The 15,296-nt window shown below is 35.9% G+C and overlaps 1 protein-coding gene across 8 annotated transcripts in view; it reads right to left on the bottom strand.

Moving 5' to 3' along the window:
- Positions 1–6,170: 6,170 nt before the first annotated feature.
- The window catches only part of LOC106869870 (uncharacterized), a 66,846-nt gene continuing 57,720 nt past the window's right edge, over positions 6,171–15,296 (bottom strand). For 3 of the 8 annotated variants that reach the window (XM_014915791.3, XM_089347916.1, XM_089347919.1), the window contains 3 exons: positions 13,866–13,982; positions 9,034–9,144; positions 6,171–6,646 (listed from right to left, as the gene is read on the bottom strand). In XM_014915791.3, coding sequence (XP_014771277.1) covers positions 6,639–6,646; positions 9,034–9,144; positions 13,866–13,982 — 236 coding nt within the window. In that variant the 3' untranslated portion in view covers positions 6,171–6,638. Of the gene's footprint in view, positions 6,647–9,033; positions 9,145–13,865; positions 14,029–15,296 lie in introns of those variants that run through there. The other 5 variants (XR_016240777.1, XM_089347917.1, XR_016240778.1 and 2 more) reach the window with 5 other exon arrangements.

Raw genomic sequence — 15,296 nt, forward strand, 5'->3', positions numbered from 1 at the left:
TTTTTATGCATTCCTGGCAGGTGTTTTAACCAGAAATTGGGGATCTTGTCGTGTCCAGGTGCCTTCCAGTTGCTTAGTGTTTGCAGTGTCTGGGTGACCTCTTCAGTTGTTATAGGGGCCCAGAGTTATTATTATTATTATTATTATTATTATTATTATTATTATTATTATTATTATTATTATTATTATTATTATTATTATTATTATAAGAAAATCTGTGGTTATTATTATTATCACCATCATTGAGCGAGAGCAGTGCATGCCATCAAAGTGACACTGGGGTATAAATATGCGAAGCTTTCTCGTTTTCTGTGACCTTTTCTGGCGTGGGCCTGTACCATCTACTTTTCTGTCGTTATTCCATAGTGTTGGCATAGCTTCCAGTGTATATAGGTCCCAGCTCTGTCGTGTCTGTGAATATATTCCTTCTTAGCCAAGACTGGGCAGCCAGAGATAATATGATTTATTGTTTCTTGTCTATCGCCACATATTCTACAGTTACTTGTTATGTTTCTTTTCGTTATATGTTTTTGGTAATTTCTGGTTGGGAGGCTTTGGTCTTGTGCAGCAATTAAAAATCCTTCAGTCTCTGCTTTGAGTCCTGAGCTTCTCAACCATTGCTGGAATTTTTCTCTGTCTATTTCTTTTGCATTTAGTTTAGCCCAGTATTTACCATGTAGGGGCTTTTTTTGCCATCGTTTTATCATGGTCCGTTGCTGTTCTGGTTTTAGTTTGGATTTCATTTGTTTTATAGCTTTTGTTGTTTCTTCTTCTTCTTCGTATTTATTAGGTAGTATGATTTCTTGTTTGTATTTGTCAGCTTCCTTAAATACTGAAAACAGTTTTTTGTTTTGCTCGTGTTTTGTGGCTATTTGTATTAGTCTTCCTTGCTTCTGAAGTAGGTATTTTTGCAGTCTTAGGCTGGTTATTTTATAATAGTTTTCCAGCTGTATAAGACCCCTACCACCTTCTGTACGTTGTATATATAGCCTTTCTATGTCAGAGTTTGGGTGGTGCATCCTAGACTCTGTCATTATTTTTCTTGTTTCCCTGTCTATTTTAGATAGTTCGTTTAGTGTTCAGTTAAGGATATTGTAGTTGTAACTTATAACTGGGACGGCTAAAGTGTTAATAACTATTATCTTGTTTTTAGCATTGAGCTCTGTTTTTAGTATTGATCTAACTAGTCTATAGTATTCTTTCTTTATTTTCTCTTTCATTTGTGTGTGGTGTATCCTATCTAGTTCATTATTATTATTATTATTATTATTATTATTATTATTATTATTATTATTATTATTATTATTATTATTAGTTTGTATTATGAATTCAGAATTGATTTCCCAATCAAACAATAGATTGTGTCCCAATTGAAGAATAAATTGCATTTAAAATAACAAATTTCTATACACCATATTTTGATTTTGTCTTCTAATACAAAAGGAAAAATTTAATGCCTGGGCAACGCCGGGTGCCTCTACTAGTTATGCATGAGAAATGTTTCTCTTCATAAAGTGTTTAATAAATCTCAAGTTATGCCATGCTGATGATTTTTTTAAAAAAGGATGAGATTGTACTATACCCGATTACCACAGACAAGAAACACTTAAGACATCTGAATTTAAGGAAGTAATAAAAAATTAAACACGTGTATACTATGCGTTGTTTTCTTTTATTCTTTAACTCCGAATTCAAAATTTACATTCCACGAAATAATACGAAGAAAGGATAATAAGCCTTGTATTTACTGTCCGCTAGGGAACACCACGTGTTTGAAAAGTTTGAAGTTATTTCCAACTGATTTATTTACGTCTTCATATATATCAAAAGAATGAAATTTATGATTTACTGGCTGATATATAAGGCAATGTAAACCGTTTATTTGTTCACATTAGGAAAAGAATGAACAGAGGCCGATTCGTTCTTAACGAGAAAATGCCAGTTGTAAATGCCTCGAAACCTCGGTTCATTTTGTGGTAACACTTCTCCGTTCTGTTGTAATCATTTATATTTCTACGGAAATGTATCCCGTTTAATCTGAATCGTTTGTCTGGAATCAAATGAAGAAGCGGAAGCTACAAATCTAATGAGATATATATTTAATAATTCATGTCTACTATATATAATTAATATATGGTCATCTGTTACTAAAATTCGTATTCTGTCCGTATATTTATTGGTGTAATACAACTGTGTATCTAAAAACACAAAGTCGTTTTGTGCACTCGATATAAATTCAGTGCTTCTCATGGTTTCTTATCTTAGCTGAGTGGAAGTGTTATCTTGGTATAAAAGATGGGCTACTGTAAATGTTCTGCTCAACACTACAAGCTTGCTTGTCAGTTGTTTGACTTTAACCAATTGAGCATGTCCTTAAGTGGCTGATGATATGTGAATCTCCGATCACGAGCAGCAGTAGCTGGGAAGCATCATAGCCATGTGTTGAGATGAATTCTTTGGAGCTTGGATTTTTAGTGATACTCCGTCGCTTACGACGTCGAGGGTTCCAGTTGATCCGATCAACGGAACAGCCTGCTCGTGAAATTAACGTGCAAGTGGCTGAGCACTCCACAGACACGTGTACCCTTAACGTAGTTCTCGGGGATATTCAGCGTGACACAGTGTGACAAGGCCGACCCTTTGAACTACAAGCACAACAGAAACAGAAAGTAAGAGTGAGAGAAAGTTGTGGTGAAAGAGTACAGCAAGGTTCACCACTATACCCTGCCGGATCCTCTGGGAATTGAAACCACGATCCTATGACCGTGAGTCCACTGCCCTAACCACTGGGCCATTGCACCTCCACTGGAGCTTGGATAACACTGGGCAAAAGAAAAGAAATTTTTGTCATGCTATTTAAACTTTTTCAGCTGATTTAAGTAATATGAGGATGCGGAATCCGAATCTGACATCAGTTTTCAGACAGCACATGTAGATTTTTAGTTATTCACAACATCAGATTTTCCAACCCATTGATAATACTGACAAAGTAGTAGGCTATTTGCTTTCACAGTTTTCTCTAAGAAGAACAAATTCAAGATTGTTTATCCAGATTACCCTCCAGCTTTAAAACCAGTTCCTCATGCTGCTGAAAATATTCCACTTCAATTGAAGGTGTGCCGAGTGGTACAGCAGATCAATGTGATGAACCAGGATCTTCAAATAAAGTTCCTCGTTTTTTAAGTCAACTTGAGTTAAATCATTCAGTTAGAGACTTGGGTTTAACAAAAGAAAAGTCAGAACTACTGGGCTCCAGTTGAAACAATGGAATCTTTTACACGATGGTGTAAAATGCTCGTATTTTCGAAAACGGCATACAGAATTGCATGAATTTTTTTACGGAGAAAGACGGTGTTTGTTTTTGTTGTGATGCTGAAGGACTCCTACGTGAGATGGGGTAAAGTTATAATCCTGAATAATTGAGATTCTTCATAGATTCCAGCAAAGCAAGCCTAAAAGCTGTCTTGCTGCAAAATGATAATGAAAATCTTTCAATACCACTAGCACATGCTGTAGGATTAAAGGAAACTTATCAATCAATGGATAAAATTTTGCACTTGATTAAATATTCTGAGAACAAGTGGAATATATGCAAGGACTTGAAAGTTATTGGTTTGCTTCTCGGATTGCAAATGCGGCATACAAAGCATCAGTGCTTTTTGTGCCTTTCGAACAGCAGAGGTGACAAGCATCACTATGATCAAAAGTGTCCAAAGATAAGTAATTTCACTCCAAGGAGACACAACGTTAAATATATCCCTTTAGATGACCCTTACACATTAAACTTGGCTTCCTTAAGAATTTTCTTAAGGCCATGAATGAAGACGGTGAAGGATTCAAATATCTCAGTGAAAAATTTGTTTCTAGCAAGGGTGAAGCTAAGATCAAAGCTGGTGTTTTTAATGGACCAGAAATTCGCACACTAATTTGTGATGAGTTTCTTCAAGAAAAATTAAGCCCACTAGAGAAAGCTGCTTTGGAAAAAGTTTGTTTCACTTGTAAAAAAAGTTTTTGGAGCTGAAAAATCATCAAAGTACGTTGCAACTGTGAAAGATTTTTTGAAAGCTTATAAGCAACTTGGGGCAAGAATGTCTCTAAAAATTTATTTTCTCCACTCTCATCTTGATTTTTTCCACTCAATATGGGTGATGTTAGAGACGAGCATGGTGAACGGTTTCATCAAGTAATCAAAGAGCTAGAAAGCCACTACAATGGCAGACTTACACCAATCGTGTCGACGGACTACTGTTGGTTTTTAAAACGAGACACGGACATGCAACATAAGCATAAAAAAGACGCCAAAGCTATTTCTGAAAAAAAAAACATAAAATTATTATTATTCACTTAACACTTTTTGTTTTGTATTTTATTGGTTTTAGACATACTTGTCTACCTAGTTGCTATTGTTCTTATAACAAATAACGGTAATTTACACTTAAAATAACATTCATTTTAGTTTATATGAATTTTCACATTATTGTAATTATGACAGCAGTATAATAATGATAACGTAAAAACGTGACGTGCCAGAGCAAAAATGAATGCAGATTCAGAATCAGCGGTCCCAAATTACCTATGGATTCTATTTCGTCTAATAGAAGTAAAACTTTTTTTGCCTAGTGTAATTCACCTTTGGAAACAAGGGCGTTTCGTTCAACATCCTCAAACAATCCTTATTCAGGGACCTTTTGAACGGGAAGGGCTACTCGATATGAAGAAAATTCTAACTGGACCTCCACATTCAAGGTCAAGTGCTGTTATCCTGATATGAAATCACCATGTCATGCACATATGGTCGTGATGCATGTGTCTGTTGTACACGGGTAGTCATGATGGGTATACTGGGCTTTTTTGCATTTTCTGCCGACGGAAACTGCGTCTGCGCAGTGGATTATGGAAAAAATGGAATGTATATTTGAGAAGATATGTGCTTATGGCCTCCTGTCTTGTAAATATACGTTAATTCCTTGACGGCTGGTTACTGAAGACGATTTGCCTAGTAAATTACTTTATTTACTAAAAAATCAGAAACCTATAGGTCTAACCGTTAGAAATAAGGTAAAAGATTTTATGTTCTCTTCCCTTTGAAATGTTTTACTTTGTGGTTTTCGGTCGTTTTGACTGTCGTCTAGCGTGGAGAAGTTACCTGTTATGGGTAATTTCTCTTATACTTTATATGGAATATGTTGTCTATTGACTTTTTTTTACATACTAGGCCACTGGTAGTATAACTCTGTATAGTTTTGCTACCCTTTTTATATATCTATTTATACCTGTATGTGCATATGTATGTATGATGGAATCCCCCGTCGAAAACGACGTATGAGAGTACAGAACGACCTTCACAAAGGATTTCTTTGTCAAGTTAAGTTGCTGTATATCAGCTCACCCTCTCCATCAAATCGACTTTGACTGAACAAGTGCACGGTGTACCAAATGTCATGTGTCGAAATATATATATGTGTGCAAGTGAGTGTCTAGTATGTGGAGGTGTGTGGGTTAGTGATTAGGGTTTAGCACTCATGGTCGTAAGTTTGAGGCTTCGATTCTTGTTCCAAATGATGGGTTGTGTTCTTGCGCAAAATACTTCGTTTCACGTTACTCCAGTCTATTTAACTGGCAAATATGAGTTACCCTACGATGGACCAGCAGTCTACCAGGAGGGGAATGTATACGCCTCGAAATCCTGGAAAGCTGTTTTGTGACCCTATTTTTCATGAATGAGTTTTGATATATGTTAAATATGTTCATGTTTTAATCTACAATATTAATTTTTGTATATGAAAATATTTACTCTTTTTTTTAAAACTCAGTGTATGATACAAATAGTTTTGAATATTTCGCTCGGGAAATATCTTCTCGCCATGATTATTGAATGATTATCAGCTATTACATGGTGGAGTTTACATTACTTTACTCTCTCTTTCAAATCGACAATTCCTGTACAGATGCACCACACATCAGATGACAAAGTGATTGTAGACTACATCGATATTGTTATTAAGTTCTATTCTTCTGCTTTATTCTATATAGTTTCCAAAGTACCTGGTTAGTCATTTGTCTCATTAACTAATACAAAAGTAACAGCATAGAATTTTTTTATTTAATTAACGATAAAAATCAAATTTCATGAGTAAAATTCTATTTACTTAATGATTGATATACTCAAGTTCATTTTCAACATAATTTATTAAGCATATTAAACATTGGTAATATTTTCATATATATAAAAATATAAAAATATCAAGGTAAGTGTGTTGTTTTCTGCAGAAATAAATTGGTTAGATATGTTGTTATCTTTCGCTTATACAGTTATTGACTGAACATTGTACACTCACACTTTGGTCATTTGAAAACTCCATGCACGGCTCTTTAAGAAGTTAACACCATGCTACGAAAATTATTGCGGTTGTCATTGTATATAAAACGATTAAGTCTAACATATAATGAAACTGCTAAATTCATTGTTCACAGTAATAATAATCGTAACTCTATGTACGAAATAGGCATAACTTCAATCCTCGTCTTTATTCACGTTCACGCACTCTGTGTATATTTTACATCTAATATCAATTTGATGTTTTTTGATTCCTACGTATCCCTGGGTCCGAATACACTGGCGCGTCCACGCTTTCACATTAGCATTCTGGATAGTTAAAAAAAGAGACATAATTAACTGTGAAATAAAATGTTCGGTTCAAACGATCAAATGTAGAGCATGGAATGAAGTAAATCAAATATTAATGTAAAATATCTTATTCTTTGTAAAATGAAATTAAAACGAAAACATATCTATAATTCTAATAAAAATACGTGAGTAAAAATCTTAACAAATTCGAACATAACATTAACACATCATTAGTAATTTGTGAGTTATGTTCGGATAAGATATCTATGAAAACTTACCACTAACTATATAACATCATTACGTTAATATGTTATCTTGGTAAAGCGTTTCGATGGCTGAATCGTTAGCACACCGGGTAAAATGTTGAGCGGCACTTTGTCCATTTTTAGATCTGAGTTTTAATTCTGCCGGAGTCGACTTTGCTTCCCTTTCTTTCTGGCTCGGTAAAACAAGTACCAGTTGAACACTGTCATCGATGAAATCGATTTACTCGCATCCCACCAAATTTTTGGTCTCAAGCCAAAATTTGAAACCAATATTTCATTAAGGTTTGGGATTACCAAGCAAAGAGATCCAAATACTCAAATTATTGAAGATGTAAGCATTAGTGAAGAACAACTTTGTTCATCATAATACTAAATATTGATAACGGACAGAAATTGGTAAGTAGTTGTTAATTATTCAAAATATAGGTATAGATGATTCTACATTATATTGAAAACATTTGTTGATTTTTAAAAAAATTGATATGTTTATCGTCATTATATTTCAGATGATACAAACGGCAGCATGTAAAGTTACTATCTTTGCAATTATCACAGAAGCGTTTTTTTATAAATTTTCTCTGATCATAAAATATTTTATGTGGTAAAGAGCATTATCTTGATGCATTTTCATTGAATATTAAAAATTCGAGGAAAGAGATATAGATGCTTACAAATTCAAATTAATAAAGAACAGAAGTTGTTAATGCCAATGATATATATTCTTCGTACATTATTTTACAATATCATTTCCAAAATCAGGACGCTTTCAATTGAAGAAGCTTTTATCTAACATCCTTGCAATTAGACACTGTTGTTGATTATTAGCTAATTAAGGTAGACTTTGCCGTTCATCCTTTCGGGGTCATCCTGTTGCGTACTGGAGTTGATCTAATCAATTGTCCCCCTTCCCCTTGTGCCCATAGTGGAAAAGATTATTAGTTAATTAGGTAATCCAAATTACAAACCTGTAAGTAATCAGTGTAATACATTTCGTCATATGTTCTTTACTACTCGAGGCAGAAGGCCTGAAACTTTTTGGGAGGGGGCCAGTCGATTAGATCGACCTCAGTGCATAACAGGTACTTAATTTATCGACCCCGAAAGGATGAATGGCATAGTCGACCTCGGCGGAATTTGAACTCAGAACGTAGTGACAGACGAAATACTGCTAAGCTTTTTGCCGTCGTGCTAACATTTTTGCTATGTCACCGCCTTCATTTCGTCATATATTACTATAAGGAAATTTTCTGATACACTATTTACTTTTATGTTTGATAAATTCTCAGATAAATTAAACCATCTATACGTTTACATCATTCAAATATGTAAACAACTAGACAGTATAAATTTATTTTCAGTGTGTGCCAGGGATACTTAAGAAACCATTTTAGCAAGATTCGAAACCGAATCGATAAACTGTCAAGCGAAAATCACAATTCAATAACAGCCTTTAAGTGTGATCCACCAATCAGCAGCCAGACATCATGCAATGCATCATTCTTCAGCCCTCCAGAATATTCTCTCAAGGCTTATAAACAGCCGCATTTTGAGCGCCAAAATCCAGTTTGTGGCCGGCCTCAGCTATGAGAACAACCTACTCATTTTTCTGCTTTCAAAAGTCGTTGTCATGACTCTCACTCAGCCTACACATGCAGCTACAGTTCGACGACATGAAACCAGTGCGTATATTTTGTTCTACCTTGATAACTTAATTACAGAGCCTTTTCAATCAATAATTGCCTTTCCACTGTGTAAACTTTGTTGTCAAAATTTTTAATTCAAGACCAACATGAAAAGTATTTTTGCGGTAAACTAAAATCCTGATAATTGTTCACAAGTATTGTCCGTTAGTTATACGCAGCCTGAACCCAACTTGGCTACCATTTTCTCTTATCCTTCATCTTTTGTCTACTTTCTCTTACAATCCGTGACAATATAATCAGTTTTTTTAACGTAAAAGAAATTAGGTTGCTTGCATTTTACGAACAATAACGTTATGACAACATTCTTAAAATTGATATTTTTGTCATAGACATATAATTTCTATTGAATTGTAAAAGAATTATTTGATTTTATGTAAATATGTTTCACTGTTATAATAAATTAATAAATTAGAAAGAAATGAAGATTTTAACATACGTTTAACAACATGGTGAGTACTGGAATCACCTATCTTTTTACACCTAAGATAGAAACATCCGTATAAATGAGTTACTCCGAAAGGATAGCATTTGTTATTGTAAACACAACCTATGAAAAATAAATTTGTAACATTACAAAAGTGCTGCGCAAAAATATATCACCAATCTAAATTATCTCACATATGTAAACAAAGTATTGTCATTTAGATGTATTCACGGATACTAAATATTCATTGTTATTTTTAATTAGTATGAAATTTTATAAAACTGGAAAGAATCTTTCACAAAAATGAAAATTATATTTTCATTATGCAATATTATGACAAATGTAATTAGATTCACATCTTTCTAACATTAGAATGTAATGATTTCATGTATTTTTATATTCATATCCAGCCATCAATATAAATATATACATATATGAGTGTATGTGTGTGTTTGTGTGTGTGTGTGTGGGGTGTTTATATATATATATATATATATATATATATATATATATATATATATATATATATATATATATATATATATATATATATATATATATATATATATATAGAGAGAGAGAGAGAGAGAGAGAGAGATAGATAGATAGATAGATAGATAGATATGTGTACATACATAAATACATACATACATACAAAACAATATCCCTCAATGCATTTGCAGTACCAGTGCTGATCCCAGCATTTGGGATACTTGGTTGTCTGTAGAAGAAATCCACTCTGTAGATATCAAAACCGCAAAATCCTGACAACAACTAGGAACTTCCACAGAAACAATGATGTTGACAAGCTCTACCTAAGAAGGAAGGTGGTAGAGGCTTGAGATTAGTGCAGACGATCTTTGAATGCTGTATGGAAATCACTCTGGCAGCATCTGCTCAACAACAGCAGAAAAAATAAATATATAAAAATATATAAATGCAGTGCTGAAAAGTGAAGTGAGCAACGTCGTACGAGTTGCCATTGAGCTCCTCAAGAAGCACTCTCTCCTGATGATCTCCTGGACTATCTTACCTCAGAGAAGACCTGGATGGAAAGCACCCAGCATACACAAAGTAAGCCTATGCATGGGTATATTGCTCGGAAACTTGAAGAAGACAATAGAATTGACACGAAGTGCAGCCTCTCTTGGACACAAGACCACCACATTACATCACACTTTGAAGGCTATGCATTTGCAATCTAGGAACAGGAGATTGCCACAGAGTACCTGATGAACAAGAGAAACAGTGACGCTCTTGTAATCCCAACGTGCAACCGCGTGTGTAGGCTATGTCATGTTTTAGTAAAAGACATCACACATGTGATTAGCAGCTGTCCTAAAATGTCGTCACGTTACTCCCTCCTTATGCGGCACGATGTTGTTGCTAAAACAATTTACAATACCGCCCGCAAAAAAGACTATCCTGAAATAAACTTAGAACAATCCCTCTGTTATGAAATACATTTATAAACACCAACTCAAGGAATATTCTCATCAAAATTTTTGTCAAATGAAAGCATAACGTATTTGAGTTTTCTGGTTTTTGTTAGGTTGTTTGGTGTTTCGGTTTTAATATATATATATATAATCCGAAACACTAGAGGAGAGAAGAAATTTGGAGTAAAGTCAAGAATATTTTAATTTTACCTGCAAGGCAAATGTTGGCATGGGGAAGACGATACAGACTGCCGGTTTGTTCACCTGAGGCCTCGCCAAAACTACATGTGTCTTAAAGAGAAATACTTCCCTGAGTAAAGCACCTATTGTCTCCAAAGAAAAAAAAATACAAACGCAGGGCGCCTTTCAGATGTTATGCGCCAAGCAGCAGTTGAGTCTTTTTTTGCATGGCGCAAAATATTGTGTAGCAGCTGACCTAGCTGCATCAAGCGCAAACAAGGAACGTTGCCCACCACTGCACAAGACTACCACAATCAACAGACACGGGATGGTCTCCCCTAAAGCCTGCACAGTCGTCACGCCAATATCTTTTACTAAGTATTGGGGGTCTGTTGCATCAGAACAACAAACGCAAAATGTTTTCCTGAGAGACCTTGCTGCATGCAATTAAGCCCTATGCATAGCACTCGTGGAAACTCATCTGAGTCCTTATAGAGAAGATGCAGAAGTACACGTGCCAAGATGTACAATAATTCTAACAGACAGAAGCGATTGGAGCTATGGTGGAGTTGCTGTATACATTCGTGAAGACCTCACACCACAGATCTTACTGTCATACTCAAATTCAGTATGTGACATTCTAATTGTATACAGAAGACAACACAATATAGTCATATACAATACATATTGCCCACCGGATGCTCCAAACCACATAGACAAGCTTGAAGATTGTCTCACAAGAATTAAAGAAATCCTCATGAAACTGGAATACCACGTGAGCGTAAGTCTTATCAGTGATATCAAATTCCCCACAGCCAAATGGCCCGAAGGCCTCATGCTCTCAGGAATGACTCATTGCAAACAAGCACAGATGGAGTCCTTGCTTAACCTCACCAATGCCCTATTCATGGAGCAAGTTGTGCTCAGACCAACTACGGCGAATAACATTTTGGATCTCTGCTTCACAAAAAATATGGATATCGTTCATGATGTGAAAGTGACGCCGACATTAGTTTCAGATCACAACATAATAGAGCTGTCTATGTATGGACCAAAAGTATCCTGAGTCATACAGCCTAAAGGAAGCACCCAAAATCTCCCCAATCGGAACTTTCACGAAGCATACTGGAAATCGATCCAAAAAGAGATCCTCAGACAGGATTGGCCGAAATGTCTCTCCATACCAGACATTGGCATGAAACTAGAATATTTCAGGTCTGTTATGCAACCATATGCCAGAAATATATGTCTCAGAGCACAAGGCCAACACAAAAAGGAACAAGATTCCAAGGGAGTGGAAGATCCTCACGAGACGACGGACGAAGGCTGCAAATCGTTTCAACAAGCATTCAAAAGTGATGGAGATTGAAAAAAAGCCTCCACTGATGGAGATTGAAAAAAAAAGCCTGCAACAATCCTCTGTGAGGGAGAGAGCAGACAAAGAAGCCTGGGTTATAAAAAACATTAAGTCAAACCCAAAGGCCTTCTTTCATTATGTCAAAGAAACAATCTCAGTATTCTGCCAAAAAGGACCCCTCTTCGAAAAGGATGGCTTCCTCACAGATAGTCCAACAAGGATCAGTGAGGTACTGAACGACGAGTTAAAAAGTGTCTTTACCACCCCGTTCGAACACAGAATAGTGAATGAACCTGTAGATTTCGTTGCCGGCTCATCTATAACCAGTGAGGCAGTTACGATGGATTACATCGACATTAGCGAAGAAGATATACTACTAGCCATAGATGAGGTGGACACGCAAACTCAACTACCGTCCTGATGGTTTCCCAGCAAGCATCCTCAAATCGTGTAAGCGTGCCCTGGTGAAACCACAACAGATTCTCTTTCAGAGCTTTCTTGCAAATGGCAGACTGCCAAGCAAACTGAAGGAGGAAATAATATGCCCAATCCATAAAGGATGAAATAGAGCAGATGTCAAAAACTATAGGCCTATCTCTCTGACTTCACACATCAGCAAAGTCATGGAACGGATAGTCAGAGAGAAACTAATTGTATTCTTTAGAAAGAAAAACAACCTGGCTTTCGGCCAATTAGGAACTGCCTGAATCAGTTCTTACAACATTATGACTGGGTGTTTTAGAGTAGTTACTCAAAAACTCAAATGTGGACGTAATATAGCCTGACTTTGCAAAAGCTTTTGATAAAGCGGATCATTGTATGATATGCCACAGACTACGTGATCGCGGATAGCTGGAAAAAATGGAGAGTGGTTACATGACTTTCTGAAAGATAGAAGTCAGGCAGCAGCAGCCAATGAATCCACCTCAATGGAAACAAAAATCTTGAACAGTGTTCCACAGAGCACTGTCTTGGAACCACTGCTTTTCATAGTGGCCCTCTCAGATATGCCCCCCCCCCCCCAGCTGCCTGGATAGCCACCCTTGCAAGCTACGCAAACGATACGGAAGTCTCGCAAAAAATACAGAAACCCAGCGATGTTGCACATCTGCAGCAAGAGTTGGACTCAGTTTACAGATGGGCTGAGGATAATAATATGCAGTTTAATGCTGAAAAATTCCAAGCCCTGCGCTATAGCATCCAAAACAGAATATGAAACTTACAGAGTACACCGATCCACAGGGTAATACATTCCCAGAGCCTAAATCAGTGAGGGACCTGGGTATCAACATGAGTGATGATACCTCTTTCCAAGTGTACATTACTAGGATGGCGACAAAGTGCAGATGACTGGCTGGATGGATCTTGAGAACATTCAGAACCAGAGAGAAGAGGCCATGATGGTTCTCCAGAGGACATTCGTCTTCAGCTACCTGGATTACTGCTCCCAGCCAAGGTCACCCAACAGTGTAAAATTAATAGCGGACCTTGAAGCAACCTAGCGAAACTTCACAAAGAAGATCGTCTCATTGCAACTGCTCAGCTACTGGGAAAAGGCTGAAACAACTAGGACTCTACTCCCTGGAGTGAAGGCGGAAGATGTATGCAGTAATATACATCTGGAAGATCCTGGAAGGAATTGTACCAAATTTTGGCATTGAAAGTTACACCAATGCCAGAACGGGTGGCTACTGCACAGTGCCAAAGATCCCAGCCTGGGTTTCGGGAGCCCACAGCCTTTTAATATTCTTTCAGAGAGCCTGAGGGACGTACACGAAGTAGTTGTAGGTGTATTCAAATCAAAACTGGACCTCCTCCTGTCGAGAGTCCAACTGGTATGAGGACCGAACATTTAAATTTGTGCTTACCGTCTAGTAGTGTGATAGTTTGAGATCCATTTATTAATCCATCACATCTAAATCGCCAACATTCATCTTCCCTCCATATTGTACCAATTCTCTGACAACCAGTGTTTGATTTGCAACCTTGGAGTGAAAAGAAAATTCTTTTTGTTTGCATCAGTAATTGTGTCTATGAAATATGAATATATTTTCGTCAACTCAATCATATGTATGTATTGTCAATGTATCAAACCTATCAAATATTAACAACATTTTCAAAGACGAGTCGTAACACGAAACTTACATGTTGTATCTTGAGTAAGTTATGTCATTAATATGTCATTCCCGTTAATCAACCTGTGAATAACAAAGTCCTTACACTACATATTTTATATCACCATGAATTGAAAAATGGAATCGCTTTGATTAGTTTGTACTTTTCCCTGTACAACTTCATGTGTAGAAAAATACACTTTTTCTGTACATGGTGATGACTTCTAGCGAGCCAATCGTGGCAAACCACATTTATGATGCAGAAAATAACAAAGGAGAGCCCGTGCAAATCTGTGAAATACAAATACCATGGGAGAATTACTTCGAACAGCAACGTTGTTATGCGGTGTACTTGCTATTCAAGTGTTTCTAATAATCAGTTAAATTCAGTCTTAGATTTAGGACGTATATCAAGGGAATGATGACCGGACTGTTGAAGAATGCAAAGAATGGTTCGTCTAAGATTGACTACACCCTGTACTAATTAGTTTCTCGTTAATCACCACGTATTTCAACTGTCTAAACATGGTTACTAAAATTTACTATTTATCTGGAATGTATGAAATTTTGTCCCGAACTTCAGTTATATTGTACTTCATACTAGAGCAAAGATATTTTCGATGAATTATCCAGTATATTATAAGCCTACGCTTAAGGTATGTTGCTTGTATTGTCTCCAAAACTTAGAAATTTATTAGTATTGAACAGTACAATTTCAATGAAATATTATATATCTTTTTGCACCAGTAGGCTGCACTTGCAAAAAGTTTGGAAACTCTGTTACGTTATCAAGTAATAGTTGTTTACTATTTTGTCGCGAATTATTATTTCTCTATTGATAACTATTACATTTTCTGTTTTTATAAAGAAGCGAGAAAATTCACACAATCAGTTTTTAGAATTCAAATTGAACCATAGAGCTGAATTGATACTAATCACTGCCATTTCCTTCTTTTTTTTTTTTTGTATAATTATTTAGCAGAATAAGCACATATGACTGACTATTCTAAATAGTGTTAAGACAACGTACGGTACATATGTCCATTAAATCCTTAACGTTTTATAATTGTGGCATAAATTATATATCCCAAAATATCATTATACTTTTAATATGGAATTGATAAGTACACCTCAAATATAGTTTCCTGCTGATGTATGATGTGTGTAAAATTTTGCTATTTGGAA

Source organism: Octopus bimaculoides, chromosome 2, assembly GCF_046866305.1.
Source record: "Octopus bimaculoides isolate indiv1 chromosome 2, ASM4686630v1, whole genome shotgun sequence".
Classification (NCBI taxonomy): domain Eukaryota; kingdom Metazoa; phylum Mollusca; class Cephalopoda; order Octopoda; family Octopodidae; genus Octopus; species Octopus bimaculoides.